General features: G+C 35.8%; 1 protein-coding gene across 2 annotated transcripts in view; it reads left to right on the top strand.

Moving 5' to 3' along the window:
• LOC149784833 (uncharacterized) overlaps positions 1–21,274 on the top strand; it is a 95,237-nt gene that overhangs the window by 49,403 nt on the left and 24,560 nt on the right. The window contains exons 10-15 of one of the 2 annotated variants that reach the window (XM_089978392.1): positions 562–705; positions 7,957–8,084; positions 12,857–12,972; positions 14,131–14,228; positions 18,421–18,486; positions 20,976–21,089. In XM_089978392.1, coding sequence (XP_089834518.1) covers positions 562–705; positions 7,957–8,084; positions 12,857–12,972; positions 14,131–14,228; positions 18,421–18,486; positions 20,976–21,089 — 666 coding nt within the window. The remainder of the gene's footprint in view (positions 1–561; positions 706–7,956; positions 8,085–12,856; positions 12,973–14,130; positions 14,229–18,420; positions 18,487–20,975; positions 21,090–21,274) is intronic. The other variant, XM_089978391.1, reaches the window with a different exon arrangement.

The following is a 21,274-nucleotide window of genomic DNA, read 5'->3' as shown; positions in this document are numbered from 1 at the left end:
CTTTACAGTATACAAGCATGCACACCTCACTCCCTAAATGCAGGCTATTATAGTAAAATCTCAGTGTTACAGGGTCCCTTTATGCACAAAAAGGTCTCACTGGAAGTTGATTTACAATATGATGTATGCCAACCAAGCACAGGCATCCATGAAAAAATGTAAACACAACAATGTCCCAGCCACACATATTAGTTTTTGTAAAGAAATTCTTTGAAAACAGTAACTTTGCAGCATCCAACCTACTCCACTGACTTTTCCCCAAGACTTTTTTGCCTCTTTTATTTAGACTAAAAATGATATTGGCAGGTAAGTGTTTCCAAATTTTCAGTCATGGGGACAGCTATTACCAGTGTACACTAAACATACCAAAGAAGAGTGCAAAAATGCATTTTTGGATTGGCAGAGATGGCTGAAAAAGATTATGTATTTGTGGGTAAAAGTGTGAAGTCTGGAATAAGAGATTGTTTGTCCTTTTGCAACAGGACTGATAATCTAACCTGATTGTAGGACTTCTGAGACGCCCCTCGTAATTTGATTTTATCCTTTTCTTTTTTTGTTCAGCAGACTGGTGGATTTGTGATTGATAAAGCTGACCAGCATAATGTGGACAGCTTTCCCGTATGGAAGATAGAGAATGGACGTCTTTTGAAAAAATATGAGGCCTTCTATCGACAAGGGAAAATATTGCACAGAGCCCTGAAAACTGTAAGAATGTAACTTTATTAATTTAGGTTCTAGGTTCATTCTTTCTCTCTCCCTTTCTTCCTCTCTCAGTCTCTCTTTCTCTCTCTGTTCATTCTGTCATTCTCAGTCACTGGTCTTTTTGTATGCTAGTGTGACTTTTGTATTTTTCTATGTCTGCCATTTTGTCTGGGGGTATTACGCTGTGGCCCTTTCTTTCTGACTGTCTGTCCATCTGTCCAATAACTTTTAATTTATTTGCTAGATAACTTAAGTTACGCATTGTTTTACTTCACCAAAGTTTTAAGGTATGGAAGAGGTCTCTGCAAGTCAAAAGGTCAAAAGTCACAGTTATTCTGACTCCAGTAAAAAATTGGTTTTGCATAATAACTTGTATTCTAGAGTAGTTCTGTAGACCACACTGTGGATGGCTTGCACTTAGAATAATACAGAACCTTGTAGATTCTGGGGTCTAGAGGTAGTAGAGTATGGTCATGTTAAGTTCAGTAAGAAAATAATGTTTTAACAGCAGTAATATTTTACCAGCTATTGTTAGATTGCTATTTCTTTTCCTGGCACAAGTTCCTAGTCCAGGTGAAAATTCCCACCTCCATTTGGTAGTTGGAAGTCTAGAACAAAAAAACAGTCTCAGTCCAATGCCTTGGATCCCGGTCTCAGTCCAATACCTTGGTCATTTTTGATCATTCAGAATACAGTGTGACCCCGCTATAATGCGCCCAGCGATAACGCGAATTTGGATATAACACGGTTGTGGTATGGCTCATGAAATTTCATTTATTCATTCGCACTGAAAAAATTTTTTTTTTTTCAAAGTACGTGAAATAGTGTATAAAAAATGTATTATCATTTTTGTGAAGAGATCCTGTATGAATTTGAATATAATATGATTGTGGTGTGGTTCCTGAAATTTTAAATCATGTACATGTATTTTTCTCATACCCAGAAAAATGCTTTTTTTTTTAAGTACATGAAATTGTGTATTAAAAAAATTATTATCATTTTGAGGAAGAGATTGTGTATGAATTTGAATATAATACAATTGTTGCATGATTCCTGAAATTTTAAATACATGTATTTGTTTTTTTCTCATGCCCTGAAAAATATATTTTTTCCTTCAAAGTACGATAAATAATGTGTAAAATGTTTATTATCATTTGGGGGAAAAGTTCGTATATGAATTATAATATAATACGATCGCGGCATGGCTTCTGAAATTTAGCAGTTTCACCAGGTTCTTGAAATGTTATTGCCAAAAAAACATTATCAGAAATGTTACTTATTACTGATCCATGAGTAAAGCCAGTAAGTCATCGGTGTGATTGTCTTCAATTAATTCTGTATACAATTGTCGCTCAAACAATAGCCGACATGTGTTTCTTCATTAACTGCATACACAACCAAGCAGCAGACAATCCGGTGGTTGATGAAAGATTCTCACAATCTAATAAACATCAAAAAAACCAAAAGCCACCAACATGTTTGCTGGACTTGACGGTGTTATTGGACACAATCAGTTGAACAGTAAATAATGTCCACTTTATTAGCTGGAAATTGAAAGGGTATGAAATTGTACATCTGTTTGGTTTAAAAATCTTTATAAAAGTATTTTTCACGTTTCTTTCAATATTCACAAAATCTGAAGTAAAAGTTATATGCACTCTACAAGCATGTGTTGTTTGTTAATTATTCTTGCTGTAGCCGTTCAAATGAATAGGCATACAAGTGTTAATTATTGGGAATTTTTTTCTTTGGATAAAGGTACACGGAAACGCATATGATAAAATTTTAGCAGTATGAAATTTGTACAGACACCATTCACAGAGCCTGGAACGTAGTGAACCGTACATGTGCTTCGTCTTTCTTAACCTAATTTTGCTGTTAATTTTTTCCCATTGAATTCAGACACATAATGATCTGTGACAAAATTACTGAATAGTTTAAATATGTATGCAATTTTTGCAATGGAATTACAAGTATTATGGATTAACTACATGCCACGACAGTACAATATCAGATGGCAAATAAGCGTTGTTAATACTCTGTTCATGCTTTATATTAGACACTGAATTCAGACACAATGATCTGTGACAAAAATATTGAATATTTTAAATCTGTGCAATTTTTCAATGGATTACATGCATTATGGATGAATTGCATGCCACGACGGCATGATAGTATATGGTGTTGATACCCTATTCATGATATACATTAGACATGATTAAACGTATATGTGCCAATGCCTTGTTTCTGAAAATAGTAAAATACTGTAAAACCCTGCATTAACACAACCCTGCTATTAATGCGATCCAATTTTGTGGAACCCAGTTATCGCATTATAGCTGGGTTCCACTGTATCATCCTTCTTATCCTAGGACTTTAATGCACATGACTTTGGTCATCTGTTTCCTTTGCCATCAATTTCTTGAATAGTGTCCTTTTTTCATTGCATTTGACATTCTAATCCCCAGTTATTGCATTTATTTGGTTCTTTATCTGTGTGCTTTATTGTCCTCTAATTGATTTTTGACAAAATCTTGTGCACATGTGATTTTAGTGGTGCTGCTATAAATAAAATACCTGTTGATACCAGTGTTAGGGTTAGGTTTACCATTGTCATTTTTGTTCCCACTGTACTGGCTTATGGGCTGGTCTCTTGTCCATTGTCTTTCCATCCATTAGAACAAGTTTGTTTTCATTACTCCTAAACTACTTGGAGGATTGACATGAAGCTTTACACACACATCCATCCCATGGTCAAGTTCTTCCTCCACCAGTTATACCAGCTACCAATGTATAGTACATCATGTGCTGCAAATGGCATCAAGTCCACGAGAACAACATGATCTCAGGTAGACCCTAAATGAAAATGAAGTTGATCTGAAGTCAAACATGAACACCATGGCAGCCATCTTGAACATAAAATCTTGTTATTAATACCCCTGCTCAACAGAAAGGCATATTGATATGGAGTTTTCTCCAGAAGCCTTCTTATGATGTCTAGTTGGTCCAAAATGTTGTCATTATGATGTCATATATGAAATGTTCTTTTGGTTGCTACTCCTATTGAATGGTTGATATTATCAACATTGGGGTTTTCAACTAAAGATTTATCATGACTAGTTGGTACTAAATGAAAATGGTGCAGATCTGATGCCCAGTAAGGCCACCATAGTGGCCATCTTGAAAATCTTGTTATCACTACTTGCGAATGAAAATACTGCCATGGGTCTTTCACCAAGGGAATTCTTATGATGTCCTAAAAAAGAAATTGTCACTTGAACATCCAGTATGGCTGCCGGAGTGGCCATCTTGAAAATTTTGTTATTGATACTCATCTTGAATGGATGGTCATATCAGCATATAAACTTCTGGCCTTTACTAAGATCTTTTGATATCTAGCTGTCCTAAGTAAAAATGCTGCTGCTCAGACATCCAGTGTTGCCCCCACAATGGCCATCTTGAAAATCTTGTTATTACTACTCCTGACTGATCATATCAATATTGGTTGTCACCAAAGATGTCTTGCAATGTCTAGTTGGTTCTAAATGGAAGTGATACCAGATATCCAATGTGGCCATTGTGGCTGTCATTCTGAAAATCTTGTTACTGCTACTTCTCTTAACCAGAAAGTCAGACCCTTATGATTTGACTGTAAGTCTTAGACAGAAAGTCAGACCCTTATGATTTGACTGTAAGTCTTAGACAGAAAGTCAGACCCTTATGATTTGACTGTAAATCTTAGGAAGTCAGACCCTTATGATTTGACTGTAAGTCTTAGACAGAAAGTCAGACCCTTATGATTTGACTGTAAGTCTTAAACAGAAAGTCAGACCCTTATGATTTGACTGTAAGTCTTAGATGGAAAGTCAGACCCTTATGATTTGTCTGTAATCTTAGAAAGTCAGACCCATATGATTTGACTGTAAGTCTTAGAAAGTCAGACCCTTATGATTTGACTGTAAGTCTTAGAAAGTCTGACCCTTATGATTTGACTAAGTCTTGGAAAGTCAGACCCTTATGATCTGACTGTAAATGTTAACCAGAAAGTCAAACCCTTATGATTTGACTGTAAGTCTTAGAATGTCAGACCCTTATGATTTGACTGTAAGTCTTAGACAGAAAGTCAGACCCTTACGATTTGACTATAAGTCTTAGAAAAATGAATGTTAAAATACAAAAATATGATTGTTTTGGTAATAAATCCAGATACTGGCTTGGCTGTGTTTGATTTGGATCCAGGTTTCATATTAGTTAGGGAACCAGGCAAACTTTACAGGTGTACCACAGATGCTTCAAACTGCACATATTTTTTCCTGCATAGTATCTGCATGAACAAGCTGTTGCTTATAGAATTTTTTACAAATGGCATTCAACAAGTGCTTCATGTTCAAGAAGAACAGGAAAATAAGCTGATTAAAAATTGTTAACAGTACAGAATAAAAAAAAAATCAAATATTTAGACTCCTGGGGGAAAATAGCAGGATGGACAAGAATTATGTTTATTGGACATAGCTAGCTAAACTAGCTCTGTATATGTCCCTTCATACTTCAGACTGAAAGTTGGTTTTCAGTACAGAACAATATTCATACTTAGATATAAGAAACAGATTCAACTCTGAACCAAATGACATATTAATGTTTATACAACTAGAAGCAACATCTTTTCAAGATTTTCAATAGGGGTTTTAAAGAGTGGAGCAGGAAGAAAGAGAGATATTGAAGTGTTAGATAAATATTGAACAATGGCCATTTCCTCCTCCTCCTTTTTGTTCTACTGTCCCCTTATTTTTGTAAGAAGGGTGGAAATTGCCACATACAAAATCCTGGCAGCATCTCTGTATCACTTGGTGTTAATTTGTAGATGGTGAGTGGGTGATGCCAAGTCTTTTGCGTTTAACTAGAAAATTGACTGCCTGTGCCCGCAACAGCTGTCTCAGATGAATTCTCATTTTGAAGAATAACAAGGCAAACAATTAATAATTACTGAATACTGCTGAGTACTAAAATAACTAAATTTCACCTCTACATTATAGTGACAACCACATTACGTACCAAGTGATATATTAAGAACATTAATATGCCAAAACATAGTGTAACAGGTGTGATCAAATTTTAAAAAAAAATAATGTCTAGAAAAGTAGATAAAAATGTAACACTAAGCTTATCATTTTTTTCAACCCATATTGTTGTACATTGATATGATTTTGATCATGTAGACTTTAGTGATGCTGTATTTTATCCAGAAAGGCAGTTTAAAGAAGCATGTTATAATGAGGGTGAGTTGTACCATTCTGGATGCTGTATTTTATCCAGAAAGGCAGCTTAAAGAAGCATGTTATAATGAGGGTGAGTTGTACCATTCTGGATGCTGTATTTTTTTATCTGAATTTGATCAAACAAGGAATTTATGTTTATATCATTTAGATCAGAGGTCTCAGACTCAAACCACCCTGAGGGCCACATGAAGGCATTTTCGATGGCCTAAGGGCTGCACCATGTTTGTTATCTCTAATGACACCTTGTGACGCCAATAATTTTGTGGTCCACAGGATACGGCTTGGCAAGCCACATGCGATCCATGGACCACATGTTGGAGACCCCTGATTTGATCAAGGGCGAATTCAGTAATTTATGAGATTGTGCATACTAATGAGGTGACCCCGCATCTGATTGGCACAGCTTCTTACCACATTGGAACTCTGATTGGCACAGCTTGCTACCACATTGGAACTCTGATTGGCACAGCTTGCTACCACACTGGAACTCTGATTGGCACAGCTTGCTACCACATTGGAACACTGATTGGCACAGCTTGCTACCACACTGGAACTCTGATTGGCACAGCTTGCTACCACACTGGAACTCTGATTGGCACAGCTTGCTACCACAATTTAACTCTGATTGGCACAACTTGCTACCACACTGGAACTCTGATTGGCACAGCTTGCTGCCACACTGGAACTCGATTGCAGCTTGCTACCACACTGGAACTCTTGTTGGCACAGCTTGCTACCACACTGGAACTCTGATTGGCACAGCTTGCTACCACACTGGAACTCTGATGGGCACAGCTTGCTACCACACTGGAACTCTGATTGGCACAGCTTGCTACCACATTGGAACTCTGATTGGCACAACTTGCTACCACACTGGAACTCTGATTGGCACAGCTTGCTGCCACACTGGAACTCGATTGCAGCTTGCTACCACACTGGAACTCTTGTTGGCACAGCTTGCTACCACACTGGAACTCTGATTGGCACAGCTTGCTACCACACTGGAACTCTGATTGGCACAGCTTGCTACCACACTGGAACTCTGATTCACACAGCTTGCTACCACACTGGAACTCTGATTGGCACAGCATGCTACCACACTGAAACTCCTGTTTTGAAGCTAATTTTCATCCAACTTGGATTATATACTTATATCATAAAGATGTGAGAGGAGTTCAATAATGAGCAAGATTCATATATGCTAATGACGTGAGTTTTGCTTCTGATTGGCTAAATTTGTTACAAACTGGAAAGCATGTTTCTGATCTCATTTTAGTCATAATTGAAATAACATCAAGATTTTGGATGGGTTTAATAATGAGCCAGTTCCATGCATAGTAATGATCTGATCTTTCGTCTGATTGGCTGACCTTTTTACTTATCTGGAGGGTACATTTAAGATCAAGTTTTGATCAAATTTGGCATGTATGTTTAGATTTTATCAGGATCTTCGATGGGTTCAGTAATGAGTGAGATATTAATGCCTAATATTAGTAGTACTAATGGACATACTCTTGCATCTGATTGACTGAGCTTAATACACATCTGGAGTGTCCTCCTTTATCCCTCCTATTTCTCATGTTCTTGAGTCTTTGTTCAGCTCATTGAAGGATAATATTCTGAATCACTGGAAGTTGTTAGGGCATAGGACGGGGACTGTTAGTTTTGTTCTCGACCCCCAATTGTGGGATTTCATTTTCACCTTAGAGTGAGGATTTACATCATTAAAAGAGATAGAAAAATAATTAAAGCAGGTAAGTATTAATGGAATTAAAATTAGTTTCACACCCGAGAGCTACATGTTTGCACTTTAGGTTTAGTTCAAGACCAGATACCTTGACCGAAGGTTGAGGTAGCTGAGAGCTGAGTCTATAATCTCCCGAGTCATCCATACCCTACTAGTGCCTATGTAAAAGGCTATTATACACATGGTATGCATATAATGTACCTTCACTGTTCCTTTTTTATTTTTTTACAGTTTCGAGGGTATAAAGACATAGAACTGCAATATTTGCCAATTAAAGTGAAGATTATACATGACTTAGGACCAGAGGAAGTGATTGAAGTATTGGAGCACCACAGACCCCAGCTTGAAGTAGATAAAGGGTAAGATTGTATGCTTGAAGTAGATAAAGGTAAGATTGGACAAATTTCAGGCAATCAGAATTAAATCAAATCCTTGTACTGCATCATATTACTCTATGGATCTGAAATGGTCATGTAAATAATCACCTTTTTATAACTTTTGGTTAGCCAAGCAAATGTTGCTGGTAGATTTTACATCTCCTTTCAAACTGCCCACAGTGACTACCCACATATAAGGACCACCTCTGTGTAAAGACCAAGTTCAGTATGGCCCATTAATACAGAAATAAGTACAATATACCTGTATATAAAGACAACCAGTTGATCTCGACCACTTCTAGATGATTCCATGAGTGGTTTTTATACATAGATTAGACTATTTGCAGCAAGGGAGAATCATGGTTCGGTGGAAAGAAGTTACAGGTTGGAAGGGGTCAACAATATAAGAGGCAGGAGTATTCCTGTTTTTTTTCTTCAAGCTGGAATGCTGAATACAGAAAAAAATGCTTTTATAATAAAACCAATGGAACCTCCAGAATGACTTTGATTACTGATAATTTCTTATGTTCTTATATATATAAAACAGCAATCCTTACATTTATCCAAGTTAAATTGGACATTCTGATGGACTTAAGAGACAAATAAATCTGCTATTATATATATTCATTTAAAAAAAGTTTTGATACCTCCGTTGATCCAATCAGGCGGTAGCAGTAGTTTGTCCGTAGGATTTGCTATGGATTTTTATGCAAATTGTTCTTTTATTTTTTTTTATTTTTTTTTTTAATGAAGAAAACATTTTTACACAGTGTCAACATTACCACATTTGTACTACGGTAATTTCACCCTGTTTTGGTAATATAGATATCTGTTTAATAAAGATATCTGTTTAATATAGATATGTGTTTTCCTATTCCTGACTGATAGCATCAGATGTACAGTGCTCCTACATTTGTCTGGAAATCTGGAAAAGGTCAAAAATTGTAAAATTGCATTTTCAGGTCTTGCAAATGTCAGGAAAAATTGAAAAATGACTAAAAAGTCTTGAAAAAGTCTTAAATTTTTGTTGTTACTGAAACCAGTAAGGTGACTAGTCTTTTGTGTTTGGGAGAAGTTTTGATCTACAGATAAAATCTTGTAGTTAAGATTATTCTTTCATCTATTCACTTTTTACTTGCAATTTTTAAGTATTTTAGCCTCTTTAAGTCAATAAGATTATCACATTATTAGGTCTGGAGATTTTAATTTTAATTTTTTGGTCTGGAAAAGGTATGGAATATTTTTTTAAATTTGTGACAGGAACCATAGATATAACTCTTTATATCAAATCAACTTCAGGTACCATCTATTCATTGAAATTAGTTTTTTAAGCCAATTTAAATATCCAATGATCATTACCAAACAGTATGATATTACTAACAATAGGAAGAAAAGTGTTGGGCTGGGAAGTCAGCATCATGTGTCAAACACTCCAGTTCTGTCCTTTTGACTGCTTCATTGCGGCTGTGATAAACATAATGCTGAGGAGCGAAAAGTGTTTCTCCATGGCACATAGGTTATAGTGATGTACAGCAAATCTCTTGTCTGCACACACTGGCTATTGGTTACAGCTGTTTTCCTTACTATGCCTATATTCTGACATGATGAATAGGCCTCTATTAAAAAGTAAAACTAGGACTGATACTTGTAATTGTCTCATTTAGGCATATATAATCCTACCAATTTAAACAAAATAACTTTAAAATAGCAAACATGTTTACTGAAAAGCCAATCTTTTAAATTTACTGATTAATTTACCCTTTTCTGCCTGCACCCCAAATATTTAACCAGCTAAATGAGAGCAATAAAGCCTTCAGGTAGTTGAATGACACCTCTTTATTTCAAGACAAGGAAGCAACTTGTAAACTAGACCTTGTTACCTTTGAATTAGACTTCTTTGGTGGCCTAGTGGTTTGAGCATCCGCCTCGGATGCAGGAGGTTGTGGGTTCGATCCTCAGCCGAGTCATACCAAAGACTTTAAAAAATAGTACTAACAGCTGCCTCGCTTGGTGCTCAGCATTAAGAGGTTAGTGTTAGGACTGGTTGGCCTGGTGTCAGGATAATATGACTGGGTGGGACATCATTTTACATGTCTGCGGCATGATGCCCCAGTGCTAGACATCACAAAAAAAGGTCACACTGCAGACATCATAGCGATATAACTGTGAATTTTTTTTAAAGCTACATTAAAAATCCAAATCACACACACCTTTGAATTACGTTTAGTGAGCAAAACCATTATTGACTGTCCAACAAAGAAAGAACATGTAAACTATACATAATCAAATCATAAACACAGAGATAATTTGGTCTAATGATATTTCTGATTAGCCAGTGACTCAAGTCCAATGTGTGCCAGTCAAAACCTTTGCACTGGAAGTCATGTCTGGCAAATACAGGTATTTCTGGAAGCCATACATGTGTGTGTCTGTTTCTCCTTCAGATATGTTCCCCACCCTGCTACCTTGTGAATCCAGCTCTACTAAAAGACGAAAATCGTCTTATCCTGTCTAATTTAGATAGACAAAGGGCAGTAACTCTTGCCTATTACCTCCACTTGATACCACCAGGTGTCACATTTCTTTAGCTGCACGACGCATTAACGCAGATGCTTGCATGGCGGGGTGGTTGAGAGGGTTTTTAAATAATGTGATTGGGTAAGTATTCTCAGAGAAACAAAATTTACTTAACATAGACCTGTTTACATGTCTGTATTTTACCGTATTTGTACGGAATAAAGCTCATCCATACGGTCATTGATATGAAAATACGATTTGAGGTTGCATTTCTTTACTAACTTTTTAAAATTAATTTTTAAGTTGTTTTGTTTTGTTGCATCTTCTCTTCGGTCTGCGTCCGCAGTCTGTGCCACATCACTGATTTTAACATTCTCAACATCCGGTTGTTTAAACAGATAAATTACGCTGACAAGAAAGTTTCAGCACGAAACTGATGATGAAAATGGAAAAGTCTAAACATAGAAAGCAGCATTTTCTACCAGTTTATAATGCTCTGTAGCCATGCCTTAAACCATTGTCTAAAGAACATTTTGTGCTATTCACTGTTTGCAACTTAGACTTATCATGTGCACATGTTGGAAGGAATGACTGTTCACAGCATGTAGAATCAAAAAATCATTCAAAATTGGAATCATTGGTAAAGGGAAATATAAATATTTTGTCAGTGATCAACACATACTTCAAAAGCAAATAACACACGCTGATGTGATTCTATGTGAGTTGATCGTAAATATGAATTTGTTATTGAGCACAGCCAAGTTAACAGAAGCAATGAAAAATGTTTCCAGATTCCAAAATTGCACAAGGTATTTAGAAACAATCAATCTCACTTTTACGAAAGAGTGGACAGATGACCAGCTGGATAGAATAAAGAGTGCCTAATATATTGCCATTAAAAACCCATAGACTAAGCCTTCATTAAGACATTAGTTCCAAGTGGATCAGTTTGATATTGTTGACAAACTTTGTGCAAAATAATGTATGAAGATCATTTCCATTCGAGTAAATGTTTACAAAGCTGATGCTAGATTTTATGAAATAATATGATTGCCTTCACCTATCTAGATGAAGTTATTATTTTCTGAGTGGTAACACTGTCTATCATAATGTTTTGTATCAAGTCTTCCTTAACCGTGTATAATGTAGAGAATTGGCTTTATTTAATATGTTACGGATATGTGTGAAGCTGAGAAAACAGATTTTATAGAGAAAGTAACAGAGATTGATAATGGAATGAATTTGGATGTGTGGAGGTATTCTTTTTTGGTTTTTATCACTATAATATAAACAGGATGTTTAGTGGTTTTCAGTTTCTGCAGATTTTGCCTTAAAACACAGAATTGCCTGAATACCAGCATCTTTACAAACTAGGAGTTTTACAGAATACTGTATCATCAGTATGTCGTGCAAATACTGTATAATAGTAATTATAGTGTATTCATATTGTGTCAACTATTTGTGCGCTGTTTCACAGGTGATGTGTGCTGTGTTAAGATGTTAGAAACACTGAATGAAAATACTGACTGCTTTCTAAAAATACTGACAGACATTGCTTAAAATATATATGAGAAAATGTATGGGTAAACAGGTCTGTTAACAAATTTGCTTTCTCCATCGAATATTTTCCCCAATCACATTATGTTAGGAGAATAAGTAATAGGAGGAGGGGATGCTGAGAATCTGGCCTCTACCTCGGGTATCCTTCTGGAGATGAGTGGCTGGATTCCCCATATGAAAGATAACCCATTCTCCTAATGACCCAAGCAACACAGTCCAAGATCCCTTGATCTGGGACTTGTATGTGTGGCTGAGAAGATGAAGTTGAGATGTTCTCACCTACCAAAATTTTCACTGGTGAATCCAGCGAAGCTAATGGGCTGTGTTGATTGATCTAGTTTAGTATGTGACCATCTGTGCTGCTGCCACCGGCCCTACCAGATTGAATGTTTGTCTCTGCGACACTAACTCTCTGAAGTAAAAACTATAGAATGTTGACTCTGCATGCCAGCCAGCAGGTTCTATAATGTCTTGGATTGAAACGTTGCATTCAAAAGTGAGGCTAATGGAAATGGCTCTAATCTCATGCACTGTGTCTCTGTGTGTGTCAGTGTGTCTGTCTGTTTGTTTGTTATGCAGTTAAACCTTTATATACTACCCATAAATTAATTGTCTTTGTGTGTTTTTTGTGACTTTATTTGACTAGTTCCATTAAACTACATGCCTTATATTCATAGGTTAGAGGAGGAGATAGAAAAAGACCCGTTAATGAAAACATACACCATGGTACTGCAGATTTTTCTCAGCCAGGCTTTGGACTCAGACTTTCTGAAAGAAATCTACAACTGTGAAGGTATGAGTTTGAAAGTTGTAGCCTTTTCTTGTTTGATTTTCAGTGCTGTATATCAGTATTTAATAAGGTTGCTGTTTGGACTTCTATACTATCATGGGAGTTGACACAGTGGTCACTCTTTCTGATGGTGGTGGCAGCATCATTATTGGTTAAGGTTTTAATTAAGTTTTTTGGGGGTCATTAGTTTTTAATCCTCTGTGGGATTATTTTGATACTTGGACATTGCAGTAGGTCTTTCATCTCCATCGAGCCCACCCAATGTGGTTATTTAAAAATCTTACTTATATGGATTGCTGCCATACTTATACAGTATAATTAGCAAGCATTGCCCTTTCTACTTTATGCACCCTTCATTGTCTCTAAGCCCCCATGGCATTTCCAAGGTTATTTAAAAATTGTGGCCAAGTGTTTGGTTAAAGTATTTTTATGCCTGGCATAAGGTAAAATATTCTCAAAATAACTTGAATTACAAGAGCTACCATAACTTTATGGATGGTTAGTATTTGTGGTATGGAAGAAAGGTTAAGATGTTAGGGTCACTGTGACTGAATGAAAAATGGTCTTGACAGTTTTAGGATAGTTGTCACTTAGGGTAAGAAAGCACCCTATTCATTTTAATTGCAGTCGTACATCGTCTGCTGTTATTACTTTGCTTTCCTTGTCTGGAACTTGAAGTTAATTTCTTACACCAAATTAGTATTGGAGCATTGGAAAGTTCTAGAACTGAAAAACAAGAATGGTGTCCGACTCAAGCATCACAGCTCATATTTGGAATTCCTTCATCCTTTTTCTTGGATGTAAATATGCATTAGATGTGTGCATATGGCTCAGCCCTTTATCAGAATGTAATTAAAAAATTTAAATAATATATGGGATAACTTTAAAATTAAAAAAGCTTTAACTTAGGGCTGTTCCAATAAAGTATACCTAGGACCCAGGGGGAGCACTTTTAATGTGGAGTAGTCACCCATGCAATTTAGAATTTTATGTAATTTTCAAATGAACTTTGAGTAATAAGAGTACACTGGTAAAAAAATATTTTTAAAACGACTTTATAGGATACCAAGCTTAAATGGAAACCCCCGAGGTATATTTCTGTATGTTGAAAATGAAATGACTTAATGTAAAGGTGTTTTATGTTCTTATTTTTCTTGACAGATACAACTTACACAGAACCATTGAAGACAATAGAGAAGGTTTTGGAGCAGAAAATCATTAATATAGATAAAAAACAGAGGTGGACAGAGAATTTTAAGGTTTGCTTTGCAAAAAATATTAATTTAAATGTTTGCAGATAAAAGATATTCTCAACCCAATCAAATCTAGACACATTAACAAATAATACAAAAGTATTGGTAACTAAAATCAGAGTAAAAGACAAACTTTTTTGCTGAAAGAAAATGACATTTGCCTTCTTCATTTAACTATTGCGATGGTTCGTTATAAGAAAGTCAGTAATATTTCAGGTAATTTCAAGTTGTTTAAAAAATTATATCAAACGTTTGCCAAGACAAGGAGTACAGTGCTTATCCAAAAGTTTATGGCTTAGAGAAGTAAAAGTGACCCAGCTGAATACCTGAAACTTTAATATGTTTAATACTTGCCATTTCAGAAAACATCATATGAATTTAATAGGACGCTTGCATCTAGTTTGTTTGAGTATGTCACATGATGGGATAGGTAAATGCCGTCACCATGGCCCACCTGAAAGTCAAATTTTGTTTAAGGATTACATCAGATTAAGAGATAGCAACAAGCCATTGAGCTCTTTAACGTGTAGAACTGCAGTTTTTCTGACTCACTAGGTGAATGTCCCCTGTTTATAGGCAGCTTGGTGGGTGCAAGTCCCTCAGTTTGTCTGAGCATGGCCTGTGGGATGCTAAGTTGGGGCACATGTTTTTGCTTGATTTGTTTCAATACAAGTTGGTGTCCAGAGCCATCCCAGCTGTCCTGGTTTGGGGGCTGTTGGCAGATCCATCTTGCTAATTATGATTGCAGCTGTCTCCATACAATTATGGGGATCTTTGTGATAGATCCATATCTTTGGTGACATACCCATATTGTGACAGAGATTTTAGAGAACAATTTGCAATACACCCAGCAAACCAGCAAACTATTCCAGCATGACACATTCAGCTTTCCATATGTTCATTACTTGTCTGCACGGAAGTGACTGTGACTTGTACAGAGATGATGAAATTGAGTCATCTTTGCCACCAGATATAGTTTATTTTATATGCAGGCCAAACAAAACAGGATGAAACATGGTGAGTGTAACAATACTCCAACAATACAGCCTTGTTCAGAGTGGACTGAGTTCAGTTTCAAGGCTGCAGTCAAGGCTTCCACCCATTACCATCATGCAACTATGAAGTCAAAGTCAGTAGATGAAGAGGCTCCTTCCTTCCATCTGCTTCCCTGGTGAGCTAAAATTATGGAAATGAATGGCTGTCTGTCAGAAATAATCTGTGATTTGTGGAATGCAAATTCTTACTTTTCTAAAACCCATGTCTTAGTGATGTTCTCATTGTGCTGGTACAAAATCCACTCCGATGCTTTCCATACTGACCTTACTTGTCCTCCCCACTGTCTTTTTAAGTGGACTAGGATGTCACTTAGAAGCTGGTTCACCACATCTTTAATGCTAGATTTGGCTTCATTGGTCCCGTTTGGCTTGCCATTACTCTTGGGGGTAAAATTAAAGACTTTTGGAGGCAGGAAGCTCAACAACTGTCCCTCCAACTTTCTGCCCAACCCACACAGGCTTTTATGACCAAACTGCCCCTGTCAGATGGACAATAGTTAGGCTGGGACAAGGGACCTTTTTAGTCAAACATAAGTTCAGATCCCAACATAATGCCAGGAGACAACAATCTAACTAGTTTAGGAGGCAACCTTAAAGGGGAGGCAAGAAACCAAGTTTCACTGCCTCCAAGCCTCCTAACTGAAGATGTCAACCTGCCAACCCCTCCACCTGGAGACAGCCTACTGTTTGTGCCTGGCTCCTGCAGTTCCAGTCTCACTGGGTCACCCTATTTCCTCAAAATGAGTGGGTGATGCGAGTAATTTCAGAGGGGCTGCAGATTTCATTTATCTAACCTCCTCTCCCTTTTTACTCATCATCAGATAAGCAGAAGGATGCTTTTCTACAACAGGAGATAGTTACTTGGAGATGCTTGAATCAGTTCACCATCAAGCAATAAGACTCGCTTTGGGAGCATTTAGGACATCCTCGTGTAAAATTCTTTTGGCTGAAGTGAATGAGTCATCTCTGTCACATTGTAGAAAAACTTCTATCTTTACAATATTCCCTAAAATTAAGATATAACCCTTTAAACCTAGCTTTTATGACAGTAGTCCAACCCAGATAAGAAAATTGTACCAAAACAAACCAACTGCCATATCTGCCTTTGGTATTAGTATATGTTACAGCCTTGACAATGCAGATTTTGACACAAACAATCAAAAGTATTTTTCACTCTGTATGAAGGAAAAAAATTCAACAGAAATCCTTCCTTTTTTCGTAGCTCCTATAAGCAATTTCTCTGCTAATATAAAAGATGCACAGGAATTTAAATTAAGCAAAGAATGAGGAAAAAACTAATGCAGCCTTCAGTAGTGGAAATCACAGAAGTTAACTTGCCAGATGGTGCATCAGTATATTCACCTGAGAATTAGGGCAATAGTCCTTGCACTGAAATATATATCAAAACTAATCATGTTTTAAACTATCTAAGGTTCACTATCAGTACTTTAGTTACTACACAATAGGAAAACCCATTACTACATTACTGACCAATATTCTTATCAAACGTACTGAGCTTTGTACATCTCACAAGATAGTGTACTGTGGGTTACCCACTCACGTTGGTATTACCGTCAGTCACAGACAAAGGTCAGACAATAAAATAAATATACACAACATTATTTTGGCAGCAAATGTAAGCCTAGCAAAAGCTCTGCAAAGTTCTCTATTTGATAATAAATAGTACTTATAAATTAGTGGCGATAGTATTTTAATCATATCCTTTACTTGTAATTGTAGAGAAGTAAATGGAGAATGACAGAAAGAAAAACTAAATGTGGTAAACACACAAGTAAAAGCACTGACTTTCAATATTGTCTTTAAAATGTAGGTAGAATTTCATGAGAATTTATTGGAATTATTTACTTTATTTATCAGTAACAAAGCAAAAGATTTGAATTTTGAAGGGTCATCAGATCCTTAATCTGTTGAGAACATCATTCTTATGTACTATACATACTCAATTATAAGCCATATCCATCATTCTTATGTACTGTATATACTCAATTATAAGCCATATCCATCATTCTTATGTACTGTATATACTCAATTATAAGCCATATCCATCATTCTTATGTACTGTATATACTCAATTATAAGCCATATCCATCATTCTTATGTACTGTATATACTCAATTATAAGCCATATCCATCATTCTTATGTACTATACATACTCAATTATAAGCCATATCCATCATTCTTATGTACTGTATATACTCAATTATAAGCCATATCCATCATTCTTATGTACTGTATATACTCGATTATAAGCCATATCCATCATTCTTATGTACTGTATATACTCGATTATAAGCCATATCCATCATTCTTATGTACTGTATATACTCAATTATAAGCCATATCCATCATTCTTATGTACTGTATATACTCAATTATAAGCCATATCCATCATTCTTATGTACTGTATATACTCGATTATAAGCCATATCCATCATTCTTATGTACTGTATATACTCGATTATAAGCCTTATCAGTCTTATGTACTGTATATACTCGATTATAAGCCATATCCATCAGCAGACCTTACAGGCACATATATGCTGTCACATAATGCACTGGCAGATCTGGATCTATTCAGTTTGTTACTGGTAATCAGTAGAACAAACAACATAGATCCAGATGTTAAGTGCTGGCAGATCAGGTTGTCGTTTGCAATTAGAGTCTACATATAAGTGGGTACATAGGGTGCATCAGAAACAATTTTTCTCAAATGTTGCAGGACTTTTAAATTCCCACCTTGAATGTTGTGGTTGATTAGTGTTGCTCACTTCCATCGGTCTGTACAACCATCTAACATCCATCTATCCGGATGTGTTTTTTTTATAAAGCACTTTTGTTTTGGTATTTGGGTTCCTTGATTTCCTTAGGAAAATAAGCCATCTCCAATAAACTGAAGCTAAATCTGGATTCATTTGCTCTACGATTTAATTTTAAAAAATTTAGGGTATAAATTTTGTGCAGGTACTCTAGTAATTGATTACTGTTTATGATAGACATTTTTACAGCCATGCATATATCATGTCAAATATTCTAAAATTGAATGATTTTTGTGTGTGCAAAATATGAAATAAATTCTCTCATGAATATTGTTTTACATGTTATCTGTATTTTTCCATTCCAGACTGCATTAAGAACCTGTCCTTATCTCAGGGAGATTCAAAAATACAAACCAGAAATGCATTGTGATGTAAGTAATGGGAAAATAATTTAAAAAATCATGTTGTGAGACAAGCAGTTAACATTTGACATTTTTGCTGATCACAGATATGGCTGCCATTACTAAAAATGATGGGAAATGATAGTACATGCCCATCACTATAAATTGCCACACTGCAGACAGCGATATGACTAAGAAATTGTTTAAGCTACATTAAAAATAAGAATCACACATCACACACTAAAAATAAAAAATAAAAACTTTAAACAACTTCTCAATAGCTGCTCAACCGAATCGGACAGAAAACAAAACTTGATGACACTGATCCACCATCAAAGTTGTTCTCTGACGCTGAAAATAGAAGCAAAGAAAAATGTCTTTTCAGAATTTAACCAAAGTTTGTACAAAGGTTGTTAAATTTTTTTTTTACAAATGTTTCAGTTTTACCACGGAAAATGTAAAAACATTGACACAACTTTATTTAAAAAAACCTCATAACAGAATTTGACCAAGTTTGGTAAACCATATCGGCATAAGGGTATTTTAATATAGGATAGAAGATGCTCATATGTCATCCAATAAGGATGAAGACAAAAAACCTAGTGAAATCTTGAAACAATTGTTTTCATTACATTACCACCGAAAGAAAGTTCAGCAGAAAGGATATTGCAGGCCCAGAGTTTTTGCCAGCTGTTCTTGTATACAGGCCCAGAGATTTTGCCAGCTGTTCTTGTATGCTGGCCCTGAGCTTTTGCCAGCTGTTCTTGTATTTGGCAGATTTCAGCCAGATGAGAAGTTTCTATCCCTCTTTTGCTTCTTGTTTTATTTTATTTTATACAAAATCTATATTAGACGTAATAAATTATGTTTTGAAAAGTATTAAGAAATGGCTGCAGGGATTCTTCAGGCATATCCTAAACACATCATAGCTATTTTGAAAGCACATATGATTGTGGGTCAGAACTAGTTGGCATATTCTAAATTATAAGTGGTATTTCTAACTCGCTGCTGGTCATAGACCAGGAGAACTTACAGGATGGCCTGTTCTTCTTCATTCCTCCATCCATTAGAACAAATTTGTTATCACTACTCCTCCTTAACTACTTGAAGGATTGCCATGAAAATGTACACATGTACACACACTCATTCATCCTATGGTCTGGTTAGTCCTAAATGAAAATGGTGTTTCTTGAAAATCATCCAATATGGCTGCCACAGTGGCCATCTTCAAAATCTTGTTATCACTACTCCTCCTGAGTAGAGGTTATATCAACATGGGATTTTCACTGAAAGATTTCTTATAATGTCTGTGTGGTCCTAAATGGAAATGGTGCCAATGTAAGGTCCAAAATGGTTACCACAGCAGTCATTTTGAAATACTTGTTGTCACAGCTTCTATTGAATGGATGATCTTATCAGGACGAAGTTTACACTAAAAGACTTGTGATGTTTAATTGGTTCTAATAAAAATGGTGTCAGTCTGACATCCAGTATGACAGATCATGTTATCACAACTCTGCATGAACAGAAGTCATACTTATGTTGGGTTTTCACCAAGAGACTTCTTATAATGTCCATGATGGATATTTATATTGAGGACTGTTCCACATACAATGTAGGATAGTCAAGCATAAAGATAAAAAGTAGAGTATTTAAAGATGTGAAATCATGTTATTATTAATTCTCTTGATTCAGAAACTAGATTATTCAAATAGCAATGTTAAAATCAAATTTAACCAGTTTAATTGGATCTGTGACCACGTTTGCATTGTAAAGGGGCAACAGTATAGTGAGGAATCATCAATCTACAACAAAATCGATTGCTGTCATTTGAAGTCCAGTGTGGATAGTTACATAAGGTCACATAATGTATCTTCAGCTTGTGGAACCTGATTCCATCAACTGGTCTAAACTTAATGTAATTCAGCTTTTGGAACCTGATTCCATCAGCTGGACTAAAGCAGCAAATACTTAGAGTAATTCTGATTGGAATTATATTGGGTTTATCTTGCTGAGCATTTTTTTTATAGTTGAAATCAAGTAAAATTTGATACAGTTTTATACATTAGAAAATATTGTCTTATTCAAATGAATGTGGCAGGGGCTTACATCATTTTGTGAAATGATCAACAATAAGAGGAAATTGAGTCTTAAACCTTTTGCATAAATTAATTTAAAAAATGTACCATTTTACTTTCCATATTTTTTGGTTGGCATTATGTTTAATTAATTTCTTTAAATTTTTGTTCTTTTGTGCAATTGAAGATACAGCTATTTTGCTCTTTACACATTTTAAGAATATTTGATAATACAATGTTCACTGTTACTACCATCATCATATTTGTTTATGAAATTCTCGCACTTTATAGAAAGAGTACTTAATAGTTTTTAGCCTGCTGCCCTTTTCTTTTAGTTAAAACATAATTTGTGTTTGATTTTCCTTCTGAAGTTGTTTCCTGTACATGGCTGATATATGACTGACACTTGAATACATGGCATAATTTGTTGTCTTTGTGCAGGTATGTCCACAATGTGATGAGCTGGTTGAGACTGTGGTGTATCTGTTCGGACGTCCATACAACAGCATCACTTTAAAAGAGGAAGAAAACCCATGCATAAAATCTGAGTCCCTTGTAAGTGTATACGGCAACTGTGTAGAACCATGTAGTTGTAGGAACTGTAGTATAGTGTAATAATCTAATAGCCTGTACAGTATGTTTTCATAGATTTTGAACAAGTGGCAAAATATTTGGAATAGGCAGCATAGTGTGAATTCACCTTTTCATGGGGTGAAACTTTTATGGCATACTGAAAACCA

The sequence above is a fragment of the Sinohyriopsis cumingii genome, chromosome 13 (genome assembly GCF_028554795.1).
Source record: "Sinohyriopsis cumingii isolate HCF-2022 chromosome 13, ASM2855479v2, whole genome shotgun sequence".
In the NCBI taxonomy this organism is placed as follows: Eukaryota; Metazoa; Mollusca; class Bivalvia; order Unionida; family Unionidae; genus Sinohyriopsis; species Sinohyriopsis cumingii.
The sequence above is the reverse complement of the archived record's forward strand: the minus strand, read 5'-3'. Positions and strand labels throughout refer to the sequence as shown.